We start from the raw sequence: 23,786 nt of genomic DNA on the forward strand, positions 1-23,786 counted from the left end.
TAACGCGGTACACTCTGGCTCTTGAACATTAAGTTTTTTCTCGCTTTGACAGCTTTAAATATACCTATATAACTTAAGTAGTGAATTAAAATTGTATGCTTATAAAAATTAGATTAAACTTATTTTATTTCCGTGAAACTAAAGAACAGTAATTCAAAGTTTAAAAATTTATTTTATTTACATCATAGGTTCATTACTATAATGTGACCCTATTCGGTCCCTTTGAAAATTCGATCCGAAGGTCCTGAGTTTGAATGCCGGTAAAGTCATTCTCAGTTACTAGTCATGATGGATTGTCGTCCCATCAACTCTTAACATCTCGAATATGCATCTATAATACCCATCTTTTATAGCCTGAAAGTAATTTTAATTATCATACTAATGTTAAAAATAAATAATTTTTGATTAAAGTTAAACTTACAGATCTTTTGTATGTCACTGAACTTTCACATTATGGGTAGCTTGATAACTATATCAATTAGCAACTATACGAGTATAGTAAGGCTTAAATATTTTATATTCTTATTTTTTTTATCATTATCAATCTTTTCTATACAAAAACACGTGTTGGCTAGATATAGGGCTGCTAATCCCGAGTCACTGGGATAGTACCCCAGGTCAAAAATTGTCGAAAAATTGTCAGTAATAGCCCGGAGTCTGGAAATTGGAAGTGAGTTTCAGAAAACACGTAAAACCCTTCCTGTGTCTAAACTCTTTCCAGTCGAGTAGGTATTGCGATCTCAAAGAATTATGAGAAACCTGCGTTTTTAAACGCACTTGTGCACTATGTTATGTTCCGCGTAGTCTGCTGGTCTTCTTCGAGATTGACATTCATGGCCAAAATGGCCAGGACGACATCATCCTCATAAAATCCGTCTAAGTCCTTCTATAGATACGTATCATTGAATCCTTATAAAAAATACAAAATCTTTTAAAATTAGGATTGTAACTCAAGTATTTACAATGTTCATAGATCAAAAATAATTTGTTTATAATGCGTAGTCGAAAATATGTAGCAATTTTTAGAGTAAAACAATAGAGAAGTGCAAGGATTTACGTATTATGAAGGTATGTACATATACGACCATGTGTACAATATCAACATTAATTCATACTAGCGTGCCTCTTTCCCACACTTAAATTAACTTTAGAGGACAATACCAGACGCTACTTGATTATGAATTGTCATTGTTATACCTAACCAAAAAATAAGAGAATAAAGTAAAGATATCGTTTATTTAATGAATACTTTTTATATAGAAAGTTACCTAAAAAAATTGTCGTTATAGAACAAGTTTTGTGAAATTTGGTCATTAATGTATGATTAGTTTCTGTTTTTCTAATCAATTTCATAAAATATATGTAATTATAAAAATCCTAAGGAAGTCCTTATTTAATTAAAGAAAACTAGTTTGGTAAGAACTTAATCTACAAAATTATATATGTATTTACTTCACGATATAGATTAGTAATGAAAGTGCCTTCACAGTCTTATTTGCATTGCAGTCATCAATAAACGATAATAACGATACAGGTACTCGTATTTTTCTTGATTGCACCAAATACTTTTCGAATTTTAAAAACAAATTTAATATCCGATAACGCCATGAAATAAGAACTGACATATCTGAATAACCCTGTAAACATTTTTTTTAATTAAATTATTTGAAATTTCTTTTCGACTACAAGGTTCCGACTCAACTATTTAACTTTCCTTTTTGATTGGTAAAATGACAAATGTAGTTAACGGACATGACAAACAACACATAGAAACGAGTCGAAGTACGACCTTATTACGATGTTGGACAAAGTAGGTACCAAGTGCAGGTACGGTTGGGGAATTAACACCTATTGACCTAAATATATTCCGTATCCAAACAATGATGTAATGTATTGTTTATTGTATACTAACATGTGTGACATAATACCTTACGTCATGGATAGCCACACGTTCAACATCACCATAGTAGACAATCTTCCACTTAGAATAAAAAGCAGTAGCAGTGTGTGCTGCTGACCCTTTATGTTGTCATAAAGGTTTTCTGATAATAGATTCGAGTTACGAAAACCTTTTTATACCAAAAGCTGTTAAGAATATTTTACGTTAATCGTGTATAATATTATAGAGAATATAATACATTATAGATATGTTTTTTGTGGCGCATTCGTTATGCAGGACGTGATAGTAAAACTATATGTTGTCTTGTAAAACATGTCAAATTTAATTGGACATGTTTTACAAAGTATTCAAGTATTTTATTTAAAGGTATTTTACTTTGAATATTAATACGTAACCACAATGTTTCTATGTTCAATAAATGAATTTGAACATTGTAGGTATATTTTAACTCTACTGCTGTTAAAGATTCAAATATATTTGCGTATGATTAATTTATCAAACAAAAATTTTCGAATATTATTCGGTTAAACCTTTAATAATTACTATAGGTTAATATTTATATTTGTTTGTATTTTTTTTATAGCTGGATCGAAAAATCGGTCAGCTTCGTCTAGTAGCCGGAGCCATAAACTATACGGAGTATAAGCAAAATAAGTTACATATCATAGAAACAGAAAAAACGTGTAATTATTTATTGCAACAATAAAAATTTGACTGCACTCCACGTAGTTCAGTGGAGCTCGCTTAAGAAAGCATAAATCTGTTTGGTCGTCTCGAATTTCTACCCCGATGCAAGCAAAAATATGTCGTCCGTATAGCAGACGATGCTGACATCGTGAAGGTAGAGCAAGACTGCGTTGTAAGCGAGGTTCAACTTTAGGGGCACCATAACTGACGATTATGTTCCTATCGTGATAGTAGCGCCCTGTGACCGCATGCAAGCAGGTAGGTTGGCAGGTAATTAGGTAGGTAACTTTGACCATTAAACAAAAACAACCACCATATTTTTATTTGAGCGCATCCATCAATCAAGCACAGTGGCAAAAGACTAACACACCATTAAAAGCTTTTCCTCGGAGGGTCGGTGTCTTACCGAAAATTTAAGAAGGAGTGCATCGTGTATGGGAATGCAATTAAACTTCGTTAATTTTTTTTATTGCGCATACATTACAAAACGAGGGTCTTTTCGAACTATCAAGTCCTATATATGTATGTTTTATAGTTTAAAGCCCCGACCGTGGATAAAATAGGTTAGGCACAACTAAAATCATTGCTTTTTATATAGGTACATATATACGGGTATATTAAAATATCTGTCTACCTTTGCTATTTTTTTTAATGTTTTGTAATATGATTCAAATCACGTAATATCGTCTTGTTTATTTCTAGGTAAAAAAATAACATATATTTTTTTAATAATAAAAGTATTATAATAAAAAATATATATAACATAATGAAAAAAATATATATTGCTAGCAACATCTCACCTTATAATACATATTTGCAACTATGGAAGGTTGTAACATTCCATGGCTGCCACAGTCGCCACACGCCAAGTATTGGAATACTTAGCGTCGACATTTCGAGCGTCATTCACTTCCGCGGCCAATTGAAAGCTAAAACCTAGAATGACTTCTAAAAATCTTGGTGTACTTTGCAAGGCGAGAGTACTTCACGTCGGCGCATCGCCTAAAACTTTACAAGGAGCAAATTCAGCCCCACGTGGAGTACTGCTCAAATCTCTGAGCGGGAGCTGCCCAAAACCAGCTTCTTCCATTTGACCGCGTTCAACGTAATATAGCTAAGAATTTTTGAGGATTAAGCTCTTTCCGGTCGATCACTTTGCATTTTATACAGCATTTTTCACGGGCAATGTACCAAGGAATTGTTTGGATTAATTCCGGCCGTTAAATTACATCATTCAAGACATCGCGTCAGAATTCGAAAATCTATCCACAGCACTCGATCTCTGGAAATCTTCAAAAGCCGAATTTTTAACCACTGCTTGAAACCAACTTTCGCTAGCGGATTTTCCAAACTGATTTGACTAGGGACCTTCAAGAAAAGAGCATACAACTCAAACTAATTTAGTAAGGAAGGTAAAAATTCATTTGATCTTAAAGTCATTTTAATAGAAAATGTATTTACACTTCGATATTCTATTATTCTTAAAGTAAATTAAAAAAATATTTATTTCAGAACGAACTGTGACGTACAAAAAATAAATCCAATATGAAAATTAGCTAAAAACTATTAATATTCGTTGTCAACATAGTTTTGATCATGATGCAGAATTGTTAAAATTGGATTTATCATTACAGTTTAGACTTACGTACTATTTTTTTTTTTTCGTTTTGAAGCTAATTTAATTGACGTCGTTTCTTATTAATTCTCGTGTAAGTACAGATCCAAATTCCTTGACCTTTATGGTCTTTTTTCATATTTTTTTCATATAATATAGTATTCCCAATAATAAAAGGGAAAGCGAGTGACACACTGAGAAAGAAATCTTTTTAATTTGAAATAATGTTGAATTCCAGGTAATAAAGCGACTAGGTATGAACTAATGAGGGTTAACTCCGCTCATTGAATCACTTGACTCGTATAAGCTTGGAAAATTATTCAAAAACTATACAACAATGTTATAAAAACAGAAATCAGCCAGCCCACCGGTACCCGCGACTTTGTCTGCATCAAACTTACTTTGCGCTTAGAGCCCATTATTTATACAATTTATATGTTTATGTCGTTACCCAAGTACAAGGGTTTCTTTATGGAATTTCACTACGATTGGTTCAGTCGTGATGAAGTAACAAACAGACAGACTTTCGTATTTAAAACATAAGTCTGAGTTTAATATCTAAAAAACTGTGTCGAGAATGAATGATACTTAAACTATTTATTTTACAGAGTTCTATTGTTATTTTTACAGAAATATTTCGTCAATAAGCTTCTTGTCTATAACCCTATGTGGTTTGGGTCGTGTTTGCTTCTTCCTCCGTCGGTACAGCCTCGCGTTGAGTGGGTACAGCGCCGGCGATAGTGAACATCTCACGTTAAACCACCAGTCACAGGACGCTACTCCCTGTGAGAAGACCGTGCCGTTCGGGCAAAGGAATGATGCTTGGCGACCATCTATGTCGCAATAATGCCATGCTGAAAAAAACAAAAATATATACGTTTAACGACTACACGAACTGAGATATAAAAACTGAGTAAAATGTCGAATTTAGATTTATATCAAGAGAAAATTAAATTAAACGTTTGATAAAAATGGTAACACCATTCATTTAGAAATTAATAAACTTATTTTTTAATTTTTGTAATTTATAGAACGCTTCATATGGCGTCATAGTCAGGAAGTGTGGTGTCTAAATAAGTGATCTTGCAGGCTATATGTACTCATCTACAAGTCAAAGTCTCATAATTTATCACATATTTATTACCACATTTGAAACATGTTTTATAATATATTACTTCGTATCTTATAGTCTAACTTTATAACTAAACGACGAAACTGATAACATAAAATAATAGTTCATGCAAGTTTATATATGCTAGATTAAGACTCCATAGTCAAACTATAACTATGCTTATATATAAAACTTAAACTTTTTGTCGAACGCGCTTATCTTAGGATGAACAAATTCGATTCATAAAAAATATCTAGGACATCATATCCTCAACAAATATTAATATAATAAGCTAGTTTTTATTAGCCAATTTATAATATCAAAAATTCAAATACTTAAAAAACGCATCACTACCATTAATTATTTGTTAGGTAAATGTCAGACAGAGCCGAGAGCGCCCAGTAGTTAGAACGTGTGCATCTTAATCGAGAATTCCGGGTTTAAACCAGGCAAGTACCACTGAATTTTTATAAGCTTAATTTGTGTTTATAATTTATCGCATGCTCGGTGGTGAAAGAAAAACACCGTGAAGACACCTGCACGTGTCTAAATTCAACGAAACTTTGGCACATGTGTATCCACTAACCCAAATTGGAGCAGCGTGTTGGAATAAGCTCCAAACCTTCTAATCAAAGGGAGAGGAGGCTTTTGCCCAACAGTGGAAAACATACATGCTGCCAATTTTACTTTACTTGTTTTATTTCAGTTATGGAACATAAATTACTTACTCATGAATACCTTCAAAGTATTGCCAAAATATACTTGAAAAACTCACAGTTTGATTCCAAGCACCTTATTTTAATGATATCTAACTGTGTAACAAGTTTTCAAGTTACTTAATTAATATTAACGTTATAAAGTTAAACGTTGTTTATGCATTAGTCGATACCAAAACGAGGATAAAACTACTCAAATCTTAAATCGTAAAATGTTATTAATGTACGTGTCGTAGTTATTGTGGCCCTGTGTACTCTTCCACAGTTTAAAATGAGATATAGATGTAGATGTGTAATATTTATATTCGTATTTTTTTTTTGTTAAACTATATTATCTAAAAGGATCTCACGGTGTCGAACTAATAATTTACGATCGTTATACTTCCGCGTGATTCTTCATACTAATTACGTGACCTTAGCTTATAAGGCCACGTATATCCTAATCATCTCAAAAGATACAAGGTCGTGTACCAAAAATAGTAGGCACGAAGTTTTGTTAAACAATTGTTCACGACCCACGTTTACAAATTCATTCAATATACAAGTGTGTACATTTTTATCATTTAAAAGTCAGCCCACCTATGACTGCAAATGGGCCATATGATGGTAAGTGGTCAGCTCCGCCCATAGACATTGGCACGGTAAGAAACATTAATGATCCCTTACGTCGTCAATGCACCACGAACCATGGCATTGTATCACATAATATAATATCAGGAACCTTCACACTATTGACAACAATAACAGTTGAACAAAGTTTCCACTTGATCGGATTATAATAGATTAGGTACACGATACACATACTACACATATAAAACAACTCAGGTATAAACCTACGAGTATATAGATTTAGTACAGTTTTGTTGTAGTTCTTATTTTATCTTATGTTAACTTTGCCGGATAAAAATTATTAAATATTTAAATTTGTTTGTTATTTAATTAGGTATGTAAATGTTTAATATAATACATATCAAATACATCCGCGATGACCGCTCGAAGTAGATACACATCCTTTATTACATTTATTAAGAAACATTTGTTTCTGTAGTATTCATATGTCAAGGATAATCAGTAACATATAATATATATTTTAATGAGCTAACCCGTAACGATTTATCATTCGATCTCCGGCTCATCAGATTTTGAAATCATTTTTTTTATTTCGACGTAACCTTTATTGATAATTTGTAGAACTCTCTTTCCTTCGAAATAAGACGTCCACAAGCGCAGGCTTCGTTTAATAATTAAGAAATAACATCATTTATGGCATCTATAGTCGGATGGCCAAATGAGAAAATTGGTCGTAAGTGGCCACCACTGCCAATAAACATTAGCGCCGTGTAAAATGTTAAGTATTTCTTTTAAAACCAGTGTACCACCAACCTGAGATGTAATGATCGTTGTGCCTATAGTTACACTGGTTTACTCACCCTTCGAATTGAAACACAACTATACTAACTATTGCTATTTGGCAGTAAAATTTATGATGAGTGGGTGATACCTACTCAGACGGGCTTGCACATAGCACTACCACCAAGTTTAGCTCCATAGCTTTGAACGAAGTCATTAGTATTTAATTACGCACCAAGTTTTATTTAAAAATATTGATATATATTTATTTATTATATAATTTTATTTTTGACATCCCATATAACTTAAAGAACAATTATATTTAGGTAGCAATACTAAAAACTTATAACATACCTTGACAACGTGTTTCCATATCTGCAAAGAAACCTGGATACGCTTGTTCATCACAATAGAAGTTGGTGTAAGGAACGGCCCCTAGTACAGGATAATCTGTCCCTGGTTTACCTGGAATACACATAATCCACATTAAAACTAACTTAACAATTCAGTCAAGCAAGTGAGATGACGTCATAAAATTTCATAAATTCAAATATACCTAACCATTGATTACATATTTTTATAATTATCCAGTAATATGTGTTTAAAAATAAGACATCTTCAACATTTGCGGTAAAAAACTCAGTTTATACTTCGCAATTTGGATCAGTAATTTCAGAAATAAATCAGAATATTTGAATAAATTAAGAAAAGAAGTGATACCTCGAGTAATACTAAATTAAAAAAAATACTACAAAAACGTAAATACAAAAATTTCTACAGTTGCTTTTTTTTTGAGTTCCGGTAATATTATCGGAAGTCGATACCTACGTGGTAATGTTTAAAAAATTATCATATATACTAAAATTGTTTGACCTCTGAATAACAGATAAATTTGTCTTGATATTGTCATAGCCTTCGAAAAAATACACAACAGTGTTTGTCATTAAATATTGTTGTGTATTTTTTATATTTTAGGAAAACAGAAATACATTTATAAATATAACGAAATCCTAAACGTCTTTGTTCATGAACAAAGCAATAGTTTAAGACACAGTACAATTTCAAATAGTTTAAAATAAATCTAAAATATACTGCATTCACTTTAACTTGTCGTTTTAAATAAACACTTTTAAGTCTACTTCAATTGACTATATCCCCGGACACGAACGTCTGCATAACAGCTTGCGGTAGTTATCTCAACGTTAAGGAAAGTTTGCCACAGAACCACTTTCACCGGTCTAATCGATTACTATTGGTTTTCATTATAATGTCGCTTCAAAGACGATAAGCTTCCGAGATTTTCATCGATCATGATATTTGATGGCCCTTATGTTCCGATAATAATGTTGAAAGTTTTTATATCATAATTTGTTACACAAACTCTCTTAGATCTCTGTACATTATAGTCGTGATATAAGAAGGAAAAATTTAATTCGGTACGCTGTATCTCTTATAATAAGTATGAATATGTATTTATAATATTATTGAATATTTTAAATGTTAATCTAATCGATCGAATCGCGATCGAAAAACTTTAGTTGTCTCCACGAGTACCTAGTTTAATGACATGCCTGCAGCTATTATTTCACCTTTGACCCTTGCAAACTTATGAGAAAATGAGACTAGCTTAGAAACTGTCTTATACGTATAACACAATGTGGTATATTTAATAAAAAATGCTGTATTTATTTGGTAATATCTAAGGTTACAGATGTAACTTGTTACATTTTTTACCTAATTAATCTAAGGACTAGGACACCCATCTGGATAAGCGATACGCACTTATGTAATATTTTTAAACAGCAATGGTTAATATTTTTGTGGATCTTAGTTTCTATTTAGCCATGAATTATTCTTGTTTTTATTCTTTGAGATATATATATCTCAAAAATATTCATATATACGTAAATTAATTATTGTCATTATTGTATCCATAGACGTGCTATACCTGCAGTTATTGTATTTTATTTATTATTTGATTTATGTTGTTTAAATCTCTCTTTTTTAATTATTTGATATTACAAACTGCTATTAAGAGAAATGTATAATTATGATCTTACGCAATTGTCAAAATACAATTACAAGGATTACTTGCACAATAACTAATAGTTGTTCACACAGATCGCTAGGTCGCTTGTTTGATCATTAGTAAGCTTGTGGGAATACTAGTTCCAAAGTTTGCGTACAAACTGCTTTTTTTCATATTCACTAATATATATGTATATAATACATTATTACCAATGGTCATGTAACATAACGTTTGTAGGAATAAACTGAATTAACAAATATACTCGTGATGTTACACTAAAGAAATAAAAGTGACTTCACGGTGACTCTAATTTTATTCAAGATCCGTCAGCGGATTCAATATATCATTGCTTTTTTTTTATTTCGTCTAAAACTATTAACGACGTCGTAACTACTAATTGATTGAGAAGGAAATATAAAAAAAAAAAAAAATATTTCCTTATAATAACTGAATTTTACCACAAATACATATACATTATACGTATTAGTTAATTAAATAATATCAATGGTCTATAAAACATAAAAAGAGCTACTTATAGGAAGACATTATAAAAATTTTACACATCCTGTGCTTAAATTATAAATGTCAAATTATGTATAAAACTAAATATCAAGTTACCAAAATTCGAAAATAATTAATATTTCGTTACAATTTTATAAAGTGATTCTTACCAAACTATTTAACTATGTAACGTATTAACATATTGGAAATATGTATTGAGTATTGTGTTTTATGTTGAAAATCCATGTCCGCACATGTGTTTGCCTCGATCTATCGACCGATTGGTATTATCATGGAATACAATATTTTAATAACTATCACTTAGTTGTACTTCTGTAAGCATGACATTAATTAAGAAGACGAGTATGAAACTTATTAAAGGATTACTTTAATTGTCTCTTTATGTACTACCCTGATAAAGTAAACCAAACTGTTACGTTTAGGCGTGTTAACTCTAGCTAACAAGGCGTGGTAACTAGCTGCCTCTCCCGAATTTGTCCAGGTCTAATAAGAATTTTATGTACTTCGCATCGCATCGCCAACTACTGGGTCCAATCTAAGACATTCAGAGCCCCACGCCAATACACACAAAAATTTTCATCAAAATCGCACGTTCTTGTTTGTATATTCTGTAGAATAGTTAAGTAACTTGTAGAATATACAAATAAGAACGTGCGAACGAATATAGGGATAATTTAATTTATCCCTATTCATTATGAACACTAAATTTCATCCCACACAGCAACTTTCGTCTTTATGTTTTAATTCAAAAGACACTGCATGTACACATGAAAACGAAATCCACCATTTTGGGTTCAGATCTACGTACTCCATCCACTGGGAAATCTTCGTTTATAAATTCTTTTTTTAAGGAATTATTATATAAACGTCTATGTAATAAAACACCGATTCATTAATTGAGGCGAATAAAGAAGAAAATAATAAATGAAATGTCCCAACAAAACAATAATTATATTTGGCGAACGAGTACTGACAAAAACAAGGTCAGCCCACTACGTTTATGTAATAATTCGAGACGAGGCGTCGAAATCGTTGACGTGATAATTTATACCTTTTATTAACATTGACATTGAAATGAAGTTTCTTTTAAGATGTATCCAATCTCAATTTAAACGAACACCTTATTCAATTACCACATTGTATATAGAAATATTTAATTCTGGAAATCTTAATATTCAGTGTGCATTATGTGTTACAAAATGTTTATCTCCAATTTATATCATAATTACAAATTAACAAATATAACTGAAGTTCAATATATTTGTTTATTAGGTATTTATATAGGTTGGCTCACAGGCAAATAGGCCCTGATGGTAAGGGGACCTTGCCGCCCAGATATATTTTGGATCTTTAAGAAATATTTCATCACCTACATCGCCAATGCGTTTTATTCGTTGGATTAACATGTAGGGAACACACGTAGTGTTCCCTACACTGTGGGAATGAGACTCACTCACTCACATGAGACTCACTGGCGCCGACTGCGCCCGAATACCCACTAAAAAACTAGCGGTACCATGCTGTTTCTTCGGGGGTGACACAAGATCGCTTGCACAAACTACCGTGACGCTCCAATGATTGGGCCGCTTAAGGAAGCCTCTAATACCTAAGGAGGTGTCACGGTATAGCGCGCATAGTACCGAAGCCTTCTCCCTGATCTTCTTCAGCGAAACAAGTCTGTGGAGATACTTTGCTCAATATGCTGTTCCGCGGCGTCATTTTGCGGCATAACGTATCTTTTTTCTCCCGATATAAATCTTATAGCGCTTATCAAATTTAACATCAAGAAGTTTCCGCCGATAATTGCCGTCAAGAATAGGCGCTGGGGCCCTTATTCAACATACTCCGTCAGGTGTGACACGCCTTACACTACCTTATGCCTCATGGGAGTTTGATGACAACTCCACCTGGATATTCCATGCAGGTACTAACTGAAACAGCCGTGCCGCGACTCTTCTAGACGCAGTGACTTAAGGGGAGGCGAATCGCCTCCACTGTCGCCAGACCTGCTAAAGGGATCAGATCCTCCTCTCGCCTCAGATACGCCACAAACCTTGTGAACTAATATTTTATGTTCCTTCTGTTTTTAATTCAGAATTGCTGTTTGGCGGTAGAATATGTTATAAGTGGGTGGTACCTATCCAGACGAGCTTGCACAAAGCCCTCAACTATCAATCAACTAATTGCTAACTCAAGTACAAAAATATATAATTATTATTTTAGTCAAGTTAAGAGATACAATTGTAAATCACTATTGTCCTTTAATTCTTAATAAAGTTCATCATTAAAATTAAAAACTCATAGTGTAAGGATATTTTATTTAATATTAAAGGATAACTATAAAATTGTATTGTATAGATAAAGTCGTATCTAGTCTGTAGTATAAACTTCTAACCTTGTCATGTATACATACATACGCTATTGCAAAATAATTCACTTGGTACACAAGCTGCCAAGCATTACGCAAAATAATATTCTAAGTTCTCTAAATTACGTTCGATTAAAATAATTCGAATATATTATAAGACGGCAATTCCATATTTAATAGTGGCACCAAACAGTTTAGCCCTTGTCCTAGAAATCCAATGGATTTCAAATTTTCTTTTGTATTGCTATTTACAATTTAATATTTTGAGTTATTGCTTAAGATTTTACTTGTAAATGAATAACGAAATTTATTATCCAACTTATATATTTAATTGAATAATAGTTTCCACTTAAATTAAAAACATTGATAAATATAATATATATTATATAAGTGATCCTTTATATAAGATATAAAGGCTATAAGTTCAGCCGTCATGCAAAGTAATCCAAAATTAAATAGATTATTTTACGATCAATTTACTTAACAATTTAAACACAGGCTAAACATCACGACAATAAGCGTAGACTGGAAGCGTAGAAACTGAGATTATTATAAAAGAAACCAACCGATGTTATCAAAGACATACAATGAATAAATACGGAAGAAACTGAAACCTAGTTAATGTATATTTATTTATAAAATAATAATCATCTTTATTACACACAAAATAAAAAGGAATAAAATAAAGTAAACTTACGACTAATAATACTGTGTAGTGATATTTTTCGGAAAACACATATATAAATTAACATACATAAATATATAATATATGTACAAGTAGTTACTTATATTTAAATATTATTCTTTATTATTACCTACATGTATTAACTTATTTCCTACCAATTACCAATCTTGTAATTAAATAGCTTTTAAACTAAAATTAGGTCAATGTCATCCTAACCTCAAAATATCTTCATATAAGTGTATGTCAAATTTATATATACGTGCATGTATATTTCAAAACTAAAAACATCAAGTTTAAAATTAATAATAGCACTAGCGAGTATGAAACATCTTCAATGCTAAAGCCAGTTTGACTGGATTTCAAATGAGCAAATGTAAATCTTGAGCGTTATATTTGTAAAGATTTCGTATATTCAACGCTAACACACCTTATTTTTTTATATTTCAATAGATTGTTACTAGGATAAGATAGATAGATTATTGTTGTCTTTATTAATACTCGTTAACTTACAATGGCGCAATTTGCGTTTATGAACGTTATGGCGCAAGTTCGTACGGCGAAACTTGTGGAATTATCTACACATGTATTTACGTATACACATTCCATAAGCGTACGTTTAATGCATCTTCGTTCCTGATTTACTTAGTTCGACATTTGTTTATCAAATGTAACGTTGGTTGAGCAAGTAATACAAGTCAGTAGATCTGGAAAGGCTAAAATATGTTACTAAATTTGCCGCAAGAGACCTTTAGTAAGAGCGTTATCATTTTAAGCAAATCTTTTTATAGCTCAAGTTGTTATGAAAGTGAAAATCGAAATGCTTTTATTTCTTACTTAATTTTGCCTCACCAAAAAAGTGCATAGATAATAATTTTAATTACATAATGTAATAATGATTGAAGTTTCTGTGCAAGTGTTGATTTAAAGATTTATAACGCAAAGGTAGACACACACGTTTCTGATATTACGTAATGCCATCATATCGTAAGTATTTTTTTACGATTATAATGTAGTTAAAAATATTATTTTTAATTAATCATTAAAGTTTCTTATTTTACAAAACTGCTTAACATTTCTCCAATAGACATTATCTTATAGATGAGTGAATACAATATGTTTAAAGAAACTAATCGGGACAAATAAATCAGAATTTTAAATAATTAATAAATCCGAACTGAATATCTTATAGCGAAATATAGTGAAAAGAACATTTATTGAAATAAGACGAGCAGATTTTATATGGTTTTACGTATAATTATATAAGTCTGAGGTCACAGTCAAAATATTATAATATTTTTTATGCACCTGTCAATGCAAACAAAAAATACAAACAAGCCGATGAGAGTAAACAACAGCACATGCACTCTGCATTATTATATGAAACATGGTTTAATTCTATCTGTTCACCTTAACAGCTTCTTAGACCGAGATAACCCTGTGGTTAGAACACGTAAATCTTAACCCATGACTGCTGATACAAATCCAGCACTACTAAATTTACATGTTCCTATTTGGTTTATAATTCACGTCATATGTCGTGAACGTTTCGAAGGCAAACATCGACAGGATTATTGTGTCGAACGACAATCTGACACATGCGTATTCCTCAAGTCTCACTGGAACATGTGTACACCTGTTGGATTGAGTTTTAAACCATATCAAAGCGAGGTCTCAGTCCAGTAGTGGAACATTTAGAAGCTATCACATTCATACATCTTTAAAGGAGTATTATTATTGAACTGAAACTAAACTTCGTACACCATTGTTTTCACGCCCAATGTTATGTGAGCAAAGAAATAATTATGCCTCACTCGTTGTATGTCAATGAAAAGCAAGGTAGACAGCTTTATTCGAGAATAATAAAAATAGTGTCAAGAAAAATCGCAATGCCAACATATCGCACAAGCAGGTATAAGAAAGCATACATGACAAATGACTTTTAAGAAATTTTACGTGAAAAACAACAGTATATATATTGTACACACATGAATTATTTATATTAAGGACTTAAGTAAATATACATATAAAAATTGATGAGAGCTATAAATATACTTATCATATTATTGTGGAATGGTGTTAAGGATATAAGTTTGTGTGAAAATAAAAAGCAGCATTTCCCTGTTGAATTGCAATTCCGATTTTCTTTCCAAGGCAGGCAGGAAGCAATAAGATTGGTGCCATATCGTTTAGAATTTTTTTTTTGCGTTATTACCGCAGATCAAGCGGGCCAAGGTCCAAGTGTTTCAACCGCCAACGAAACAAAATATAATATTTATTATTGTGCCAAAAATAGTTAACGTCATACATAGGAAAGAACATACAAGTTTTCTAGTAAGTACATTATATAAATTAATAAAAAAATATAACGAAATGTTTTAGAAAGGCACTGGTTTAAAATAAAAATGTATGCTGAGAAAAATTGTAACATTATAATGTATCAATCTACTTCACTCCTTAGGCGATAATCACACAGGTTAGACTACGCATGAATGCCGTCGCACCGACCTCAAGCTCATCGAGAATGTCAGGGCAATTTGCTCAAAAGACCATTATCTAAGTAACCCTTGTCAAGTCTCGTCATCTCAACAAGCGTTCAGATAGAGCACGCGGAACTTAGATCGATGTCCTAATGAACTAACATTAAAGTAGTTTTAGTTTTTTAATTTTATCTTTCGAATATAATTATATTTTACTACTTCGTGTAATATAGAAATATTCATGAAGTATTAATATAAAATTTTGAAACTTTCCAATACGTATAGCAACTATTTGATATTTTGCTAGTTTTTATTTATTAGGTACATAAAACTATACTTAATTTATGTGAAATTGTTTTGTAACTATTTCTAGAGTAACGCTTCGGTGAATCAAATTATCAATTTTTAACAATCATATCATACTTAACAAGCAGACGACCCACATAATCGTCACTAACATATTGTGTACATTGCCAATAAACTACTGGCCAGCAATTTCTTAATCGCATTATACTGTTTGACACGCAAATGGCTACAGGTACTAGCGGAGTGCACGATGCATTTCCAACACTCATTTTAAAACAGTGTTAATGTTGTAATGAACTTGAAATGCTTATGAAACATACTTGTTACGACCTTTTTATACTTTATTTTTTGCTGCGAACATTAGGACAACGTATGCTACTTACATGTAACATTTGAATATATATTTTAAAGATACAGGCAAATAGTATTTCTAGTTATTGTTCTTTAAACAGCAAAAAAGCATTGCAATTTACTAAGAAACAGTAAAAACTAACATATTGTTTAATCATTACTGCGTAAAATTTAATTGTTAGTTCTCATATTATCGCCAAGCGTCGCAATATACCTATATACATACAACCAAATATTTGCACCGGCTCACTCTCATCATAGCATACTAAAATACAAATCGTAGTTTGTATGATAGATGATAAATAATTATTTGTATTTTTAACGATTTGAATAAAAAATATTTTTCACTGTTGAATTTTGTATCGCTAATATTTTTTACAAGTTATCATAACAAATAAAGCTACAATAAAAATACTGTCTGTTGTGACAGCGTAAACTGTAATAAGACTAATAAAAAACAAGTAAAAAAAGTCAGTAAAATATTTATTTTTTGTAATAATGGAAATATTAACAAATTATTAATATAAAGTTTATATAAAACGCGCAATGCGAGTTTAATATTATAAACATATTCTGATCTATTTTTAATAACATAATAGATTGCACAACTAGATACAATGGTGTTCCCAAAAGAGCACAATGATTACGTTCATAATGGACGATTGTTAGCACAATTAAGAGCTTAACTCAAAGCCTCGACAGAGCAAGGCTGCACAGTGCACGTTACCGTAGTATCGAGCCGTAGATGTGTTTTGTTCTAAAATACAATATAATTTATATGCTTAAGTTAAACTTTGCGATAAAGGTTACGATATTTCATTACCGTGGGAGGTATTCCATGTCTAATCTATTAACAAAGTAACAGCTTCCAATAAGTATAACGTACTTACGTACAAGTAATTACCAGTGTTAAAATTTATCAAACCTGTTTATAAAATAATTATAAATAATTAATAAAATATTAAATTAGTTATTGAGGTATTGACCTCAATAACTAATTTAATATTTATGTCAATACATATAATAATATGTAACTTAAATGTCTTTGCAGAACGATTTGTATATTTTTACATAAAATTAGATGCCAGCAAAACACACTTATGCTTGATCTAAATTAAAGTCGTTACGAGTGACATAAGATAAATCATGTAATTCAATTACATATTTAGATATATTAGATCAGAGCGGTGATACCGTGTGTAATGGAAGATAGAGGATTTAAATCCGGCTCAAGAATTATGACTTAAATCATTACTAATACCTCATGAGGAATAACTTTATACATATGTGCTTAGTGGGCTTGGAATAAGCTGACTCTTTTCCTACAGTTAAATCAAATTAAATCATCATCAAGCCCATTTGCTGTCCTAGATAAGGGATCATAATGGGTGAAATATCAGATAATAGATATAATCATAGAATATGACACATTCTGTAGATATATATTTCTATAAGAGATGATTCAGCTTCACAAGTCGCCTGACCTTTCTTTAGATTATATCACGTAATACGTTGATTTTTTATGTACCTATACACTACGTAATATTATTAGAATATAAAGTCGTGGAGGTATATTTGTTACTTAAATGATTAACTCTATATAAAGAGCAACGTGAGTCAGTCATGAGAACTTAGCAAATAACGAAGATGTTCTTTATATGTTAAGGTCAATGAATAATTATTTTATGACATAACTGGTTTACGCTTCAATGTTTCGCTTGTAAATATGTTTCAAATAATGCAGAATTTGCGAAAAATTAGAGCAAGATTAAATTTATTATGATATGAAGGTTTTTAGCTCCAGTGTAGATCTAATTACACTAAAGCTCCATATCTCGACTCTCTCTTTCTCTAATTTTCGTGTCTAGTCGTTAAACATTCAACAGAAACTAACCAAAATAACCAAGTATTTATGTGTGTGTGTTTTTAATGCCGTTTAGTTTTAGTTAAAATAACGTAAAACTAAAAGTATTTAGTGTCGATTTAAACAATGGTGTTTACACGATCTTCACATCGTCGATCCCACAGTGCCTTAAGACGAAAGTCTTCAACCAGTGCGTCCTACCCGTCATGACATACGGAGCCGAAACGTCAACACTCACGATAAAGCTGGTCCACCGGGTTAAAGTCGCTCAGCGTGCTATGGAAAGGGCTATGCTCGGAGTCTCTCTGAGGGATCGCATCAGAAATAAGGTGATCCGTCAGAGAACCAAAGTCATCGACATAGCCCACCGGATTAGTAAGCTAAAGTGGCAGTGGGTCGGCCATATTTGTCGTAGAACCGATAACCGTTGGAGAAAACGTGTTCTAGAGTGGAGACCGCGTCTCGGCAAACGTAGTGTAGTACGTCGTCAGGCACGGTGGAGTGACGATTTGCGCAAGACGGCTGGCAGGAGCTGGATGCGAGTTGAAGAAGAAAGACCACAGTGGCGTACATTTGGAGAGGCCTATGTTCAGCAGTGGACGAATGCGGGCTGATGATTATGATGATGATGTTTACACGATAAAATATTTCTTTTCTCACCTACAATTATATCATAGTGTAAAAATGTCGTAATCAATTAATTAAACGAATCCACGCCGATCTTCTCATAATTTACTCATTATATCATCACCTATTGATCGGTTCGGCTTTGAAGGTATGATTTTATACAATCAAAGAGAATTGTAAAAAGTTATTTTCTTTTAGTTTTTACGTTAAATAGGCTTTGTTTGTAGTCCACCTAAATAGGTACAACTAGCTCATCATTTATTATCTCGTTAAACATGACTACGTTGTATGGCTGGTTTAAACAGAGCATGAGCCATTGTTACTAAAGGTGGTATATATATTTTTTTGGATTCCATCCTTGGCAAAGCATTGACGGTGTAAGGATTTCTTTTTGGAGTGCCAGTTTATGTGGATTTTAGAGACTACTTATTATGATGTTGCCTTATTACTTTTAAATTTTTCTCAAAATAAATAATAAATTTCGAAAAATTTTAATTTTTTTAGGAAATACTCATTTCTAAGGCTTTCATATAGCCATAATAACAAAATGTAACATGAAAACTTACGAACAATAGTTCATTACATATAAAATATACGTATGTATAAATATTCATATATTTTCTATAAAAATGATTATTCTACAAATAAAATTATAAGAAGGAAGAAAACACGCATATTAATTAGAAATAATTAACTAAACTGGATAGTCGGTGAATATCAGAATTTAGTTTTCATCATCGAATAAAATGTTTATTGCGGAAAAATAAAAATAAAAATGTATTAGGCATCCGAAGTTTTATATAAATGGCGCGGTATATTTAATTCACAATATCTATTAAGACAATAATTTTATTATTATACATACAATCTTAGCATATAAAACTAATTAAATTGTACGTTTGCAACAATTTTAAAGTTCATATTTTTTTTGTGCTGCATGCATACCTTGCTGTATAGTTATATATGCAGATACATTTCTATACATTTGTCGACAGATAATGTTATAAGAAGAAAAACAAAAAGTATCCCCGTCGACCTTGCTGCCACTTGATTCAAGATATATTTTTTTACTTGGATCAACCGGTACCTATCAAGTTCAAGGGCCCTTTATAGGCGAGAAGAGCTTTAAAAGAAAAAAGTTTCTAAAGTCTAGTCAATTGAATGACTTACCGGAAATAAGTGTATAGTGTAGTTATACCTATTACTTGTAAATTTTTCATATTTCGTTTTAATTTATTCCTTTAGTAAATCTGTTATTTCATATGTGTTTTATATTATATTTTCCATATATTCAACCTCGATTATACGAATAAATAAAAATATTTACAAATGCACTCTTTAAGACAACTACAAGACTACAAGCATTTAAATGTGTAAATACGTCTGCTAATGTGTTTTTCTATATGACTTTAAATAAAGGACAAAAAATTTAAAAGAAGAATTAGATGTACTTTTATCTGAAACTATGTTAAAATGAACAACAAAAGTCAAGTTAATAATATGGCTTAGACAAATTATAGCAGCAGATAACAGAATTCTTTTCTGATAAGAGCGTCTGCTAGTCTTAATGAGCTTGTCCAAGTTTGTGAAGATTTTGATGTTTTCTGCAGAAAGCATAATAATGTTAAGCGATACATGACAGAAATGTTTGCAAAGACATAGTAATTTTTTACTTTTTAACTTGTGGTCTCAATGGCTTTTTTATTACAGACACTTAGTTTTATATATATTGTTGTTATTATTTTTGTTTTTTATTTTTTTCTTTTATTTTCCTATTCTCAGTCTCTTTAATGTTATATGTGAGAACTGTTATTGGCCTAATAGTTATTAAGTATTTGTTATTTTTGTTTATCAACGGCTGTATATTCTCCAATTAAATAAATAAATATTCATATAAACATTTTAAAAGGGAAATTGTGTCCGCGTATCCTGCGAAAATACTTAAAATGTTTTCAAAGGATACTCAGTTACCTCAATATCCACCATCCACGTGAACTAAGTAACGCCTACATATGCCGAAATCATTAACGCAAAATATTTTTTCGCCGCTATTTTGTTTGGTAATCGTAGTTAAATGATTGGTCATATTGGTTAGTATTTATTAAAATCATTCGTTATCCTAATAATATAATCTCACCAGGTATCGCCATTCCCAATTCGAGGTATTCCTTTACTGAAGGATTTATGAAGGCCGTGGGCGCAGGCGCAGTATTCGACTCTGGATCTGGTGCGTCCAGCGCTTGAGCAGGCTCACGAACCGCAGTACTATCGGCGCGCAAGCGCTTTACTCTTGTGCCATCTCTTACACCCCCTGTTTAAAATTATTTTGATAAAGAAGATGAATTTGTAGGTAACGATAAATCATATACATAATATTTTTGATTAAATGTATTTTCCTCTATTGTTATAAATAAATGTATAAACAAGGCATATTATTCAACACAAGATTATGCATATAGATGATCAAAAAGCGTGGCGCTAATACTTGAAAACCTTCAAGTAGGATTTATTAATTTATATATATATATAATATTATATATAATATTAATTTAATTATATTTATCTAACATAACTTTGTAATTCAAATGTTTTAAAAGAGTAACGAATAACGGTTCTTCTCGGTGGTGGCTTTACGTTTAATATAATTCAGAGAAATGGTTCTGAAAGCCTAATTCAATACACAATATTTTCTTTTTGATTATGAAATAATAAATCTTCAATTTAAAATATATATTATAAAATAAATACTTTTATGTAAACGAACTCGTAAATCATCTTTCACAATATTGAGAAATTTAGGCATTATATAAATATAAGGGTCACACTTCACATAAAAATCTAGCTTAAGTAAGATAAAAGATGTACGCAGGTATAATTAATTAATTCGATGATTGCGACGAGTAAATGATCGCGAACATCTTATTAAGTAACATGTACATTTCCAGTAGAAAGTGATGCAAGACGATATCTTACTTATACGTCTTTATTAATTAGAAAAAAATAACCTTTTATTCTTCTTAGTTCAATTTTCTCTGCAATTTTAGTTTAAATGATAATCAACGCTACGATAAAAACAAAAATATCTCACCTATGACTGTAAGTAATGAAAAAAACACCATAATAAAACAACGACAAATAATTTTTGTATTCATCTTGATAATATATTTAACTGTAATTTATGAAGATCACTATGACATACTGAAAGTCCACCACATCACACCATAACTTAAGATGAACCGAATAGGTAAAAATGACTCATTGACGATATTCATAAAAGTGGATCCGGTAAAGCGCGATACTATTCGTTCTTGGCTTCGATTACACAAGAGACCGATACTCGCGTGCTCTTTCGGGGACAGCCAAGCGCGCAATGTTCATCCAACACGTATTTACCATTGAAATCAAAAGCACAATATAATTGACCTCTAAACTTCGTAGATGAGATGTTAAAAGCAACGTACTTCAGTACTAAAGTTTGATGTCTTCCATTCTGATGGGTTCCGTTTTTTGCTTTTGGCTACGGAACCCTAAAAAGCAAAGGAATTTTGAAATCCTCCTTCCGCCTTCAAACGTTTGTGCTCACGTTGACTACTATGTATATTTTCGAAAGTGATATATTTGTAAAAAATAAGTAACATATTTATCAAAAAAGGCTATTGACGATAGTCGATATTAAAAGTAGAAAGACGTACTCTTCATGAAAGAAATAGATATACTATGAAATAGCTAGAAGATTGTACAGCAAATTAGATTCCTAAGAATTTACGAAAATTACCGCGTCGTTTATTTGAAAGGCTGAAACTTAAGGCCTGGCCATAAGCCAAGTATTTGTACATGGTAGTAAATATCTACCAAAAGAGCCCCAAATTCATAGGTGCCCAAGGGTCCCAGCATAGTTTGATACGTCTCTGTACACAGACATATAGAAAAGTGTATTTTTTTATTATAAATGTCGGCATCGGTATAAACATGCGAAAATTGTGAACTCTTTTATTTGATGACGATATAGTAATGCATATACTTAAATAGCTAAATAAACCGTAAACTAATTTTGAATAGCGAGTATTGCACACCTGTAAACTCAAGCTAGTAAATATAAGTATGCCTAATATAAGTAATAGAATAAATATATATATTTATTCTTTGTGGACAGTTGGCTTAATTTATCTTTCAATTATAAAATCTTGTTTCTAACGAAAAGAAACAGATATTTGTTCATATCAATGAAAAATAATGGAAAAGCTTAGAAATAATCATATGGCAACGCTTACGTTTAACTTTAAATAAAAGTACAAAATATAATATACAAAAAGAATTAAATTAATAAGATTGTTTTTTTATGTCACGTTTATTGCAAAAACAGTCGATACGGGAAGTTATTTAACGTTTAATGATTGGGCGAATGTTGGATGATTTCCAAAGGTCGCCCCACACGAGCCACCGACCGCAACCACAAAAATCCGCGCCGCCACCGACATATGTATGTATTTCTACTAGTTGTGGCCGGTGGCTCGTCTGGCGACCCTAAGAGTAGACGTATTTTATTATCTTTATAATAAGATGACATAATTATAATTGTAGATAATATTTCTTTTATCAACCTTGTCGGTGCTTACTCTAAATTATTCAAGCTAATGTGTTCAATGGCCAAGTCGCTGTTCATGATAAATAAAATCAAAACTACACCTAATAAAATTAAAATGATATGAATATATATATTCATATAATTATATATTCATAATATATAATTATATATTCATAATATATAATTATAGATATAATTAATTGTGACATTAGCTTTGAATATTAGACGGTAAACGCTAAATATATTTTAATTATATTTAAATTATTAGACACTAAGAAAACGCTCGATTCAATAACATTACTACGTACACTATTTAAATACCTTTATATTTTAATTTATTTAATGCCTAACATCTCGTATATTATACAGTCCATCTTAAATGTAACTCTTGATAACTTTTGAAATAAAGTAAAAAACCTATTATTCGTACCTATAACAAAATATTCTTATACTCTATTGCGACCATTTCAGAAAAAAGCCAATTAAGCAACATATGACAGCAAATTAACGCGATTACATTGGTCGAGAGCTTGATTAATCTATGATATTCATTATGGATTTAGGAAAAAATGGCATTTTGAACGTAAATAAAA

At 31.3% G+C, this 23,786-nt stretch overlaps 1 protein-coding gene across 1 annotated transcript; it reads right to left on the minus strand.

Annotated features, from left to right (window-relative positions):
• Positions 1-4,393: 4,393 nt before the first annotated feature.
• On the minus strand, positions 4,394-21,991 carry LOC113393097 (uncharacterized). Its single transcript, XM_026629802.2, has 4 exons — positions 21,697-21,991; positions 20,746-20,919; positions 7,734-7,844; positions 4,394-5,056 (listed from the first exon to the last, which is right to left on the minus strand). The coding sequence occupies exons 1-4, from the start codon at positions 21,758-21,760 to the stop codon at positions 4,827-4,829; spliced, it is 579 nt and encodes a 192-aa protein (XP_026485587.1). The 5' UTR covers positions 21,761-21,991; the 3' UTR covers positions 4,394-4,826.
• Positions 21,992-23,786: the final 1,795 nt, after the last annotated feature.

The sequence above is a fragment of the Vanessa tameamea genome, chromosome 12 (assembly GCF_037043105.1).
Source record: "Vanessa tameamea isolate UH-Manoa-2023 chromosome 12, ilVanTame1 primary haplotype, whole genome shotgun sequence".
In the NCBI taxonomy this organism is placed as follows: domain Eukaryota; kingdom Metazoa; phylum Arthropoda; class Insecta; order Lepidoptera; family Nymphalidae; genus Vanessa; species Vanessa tameamea.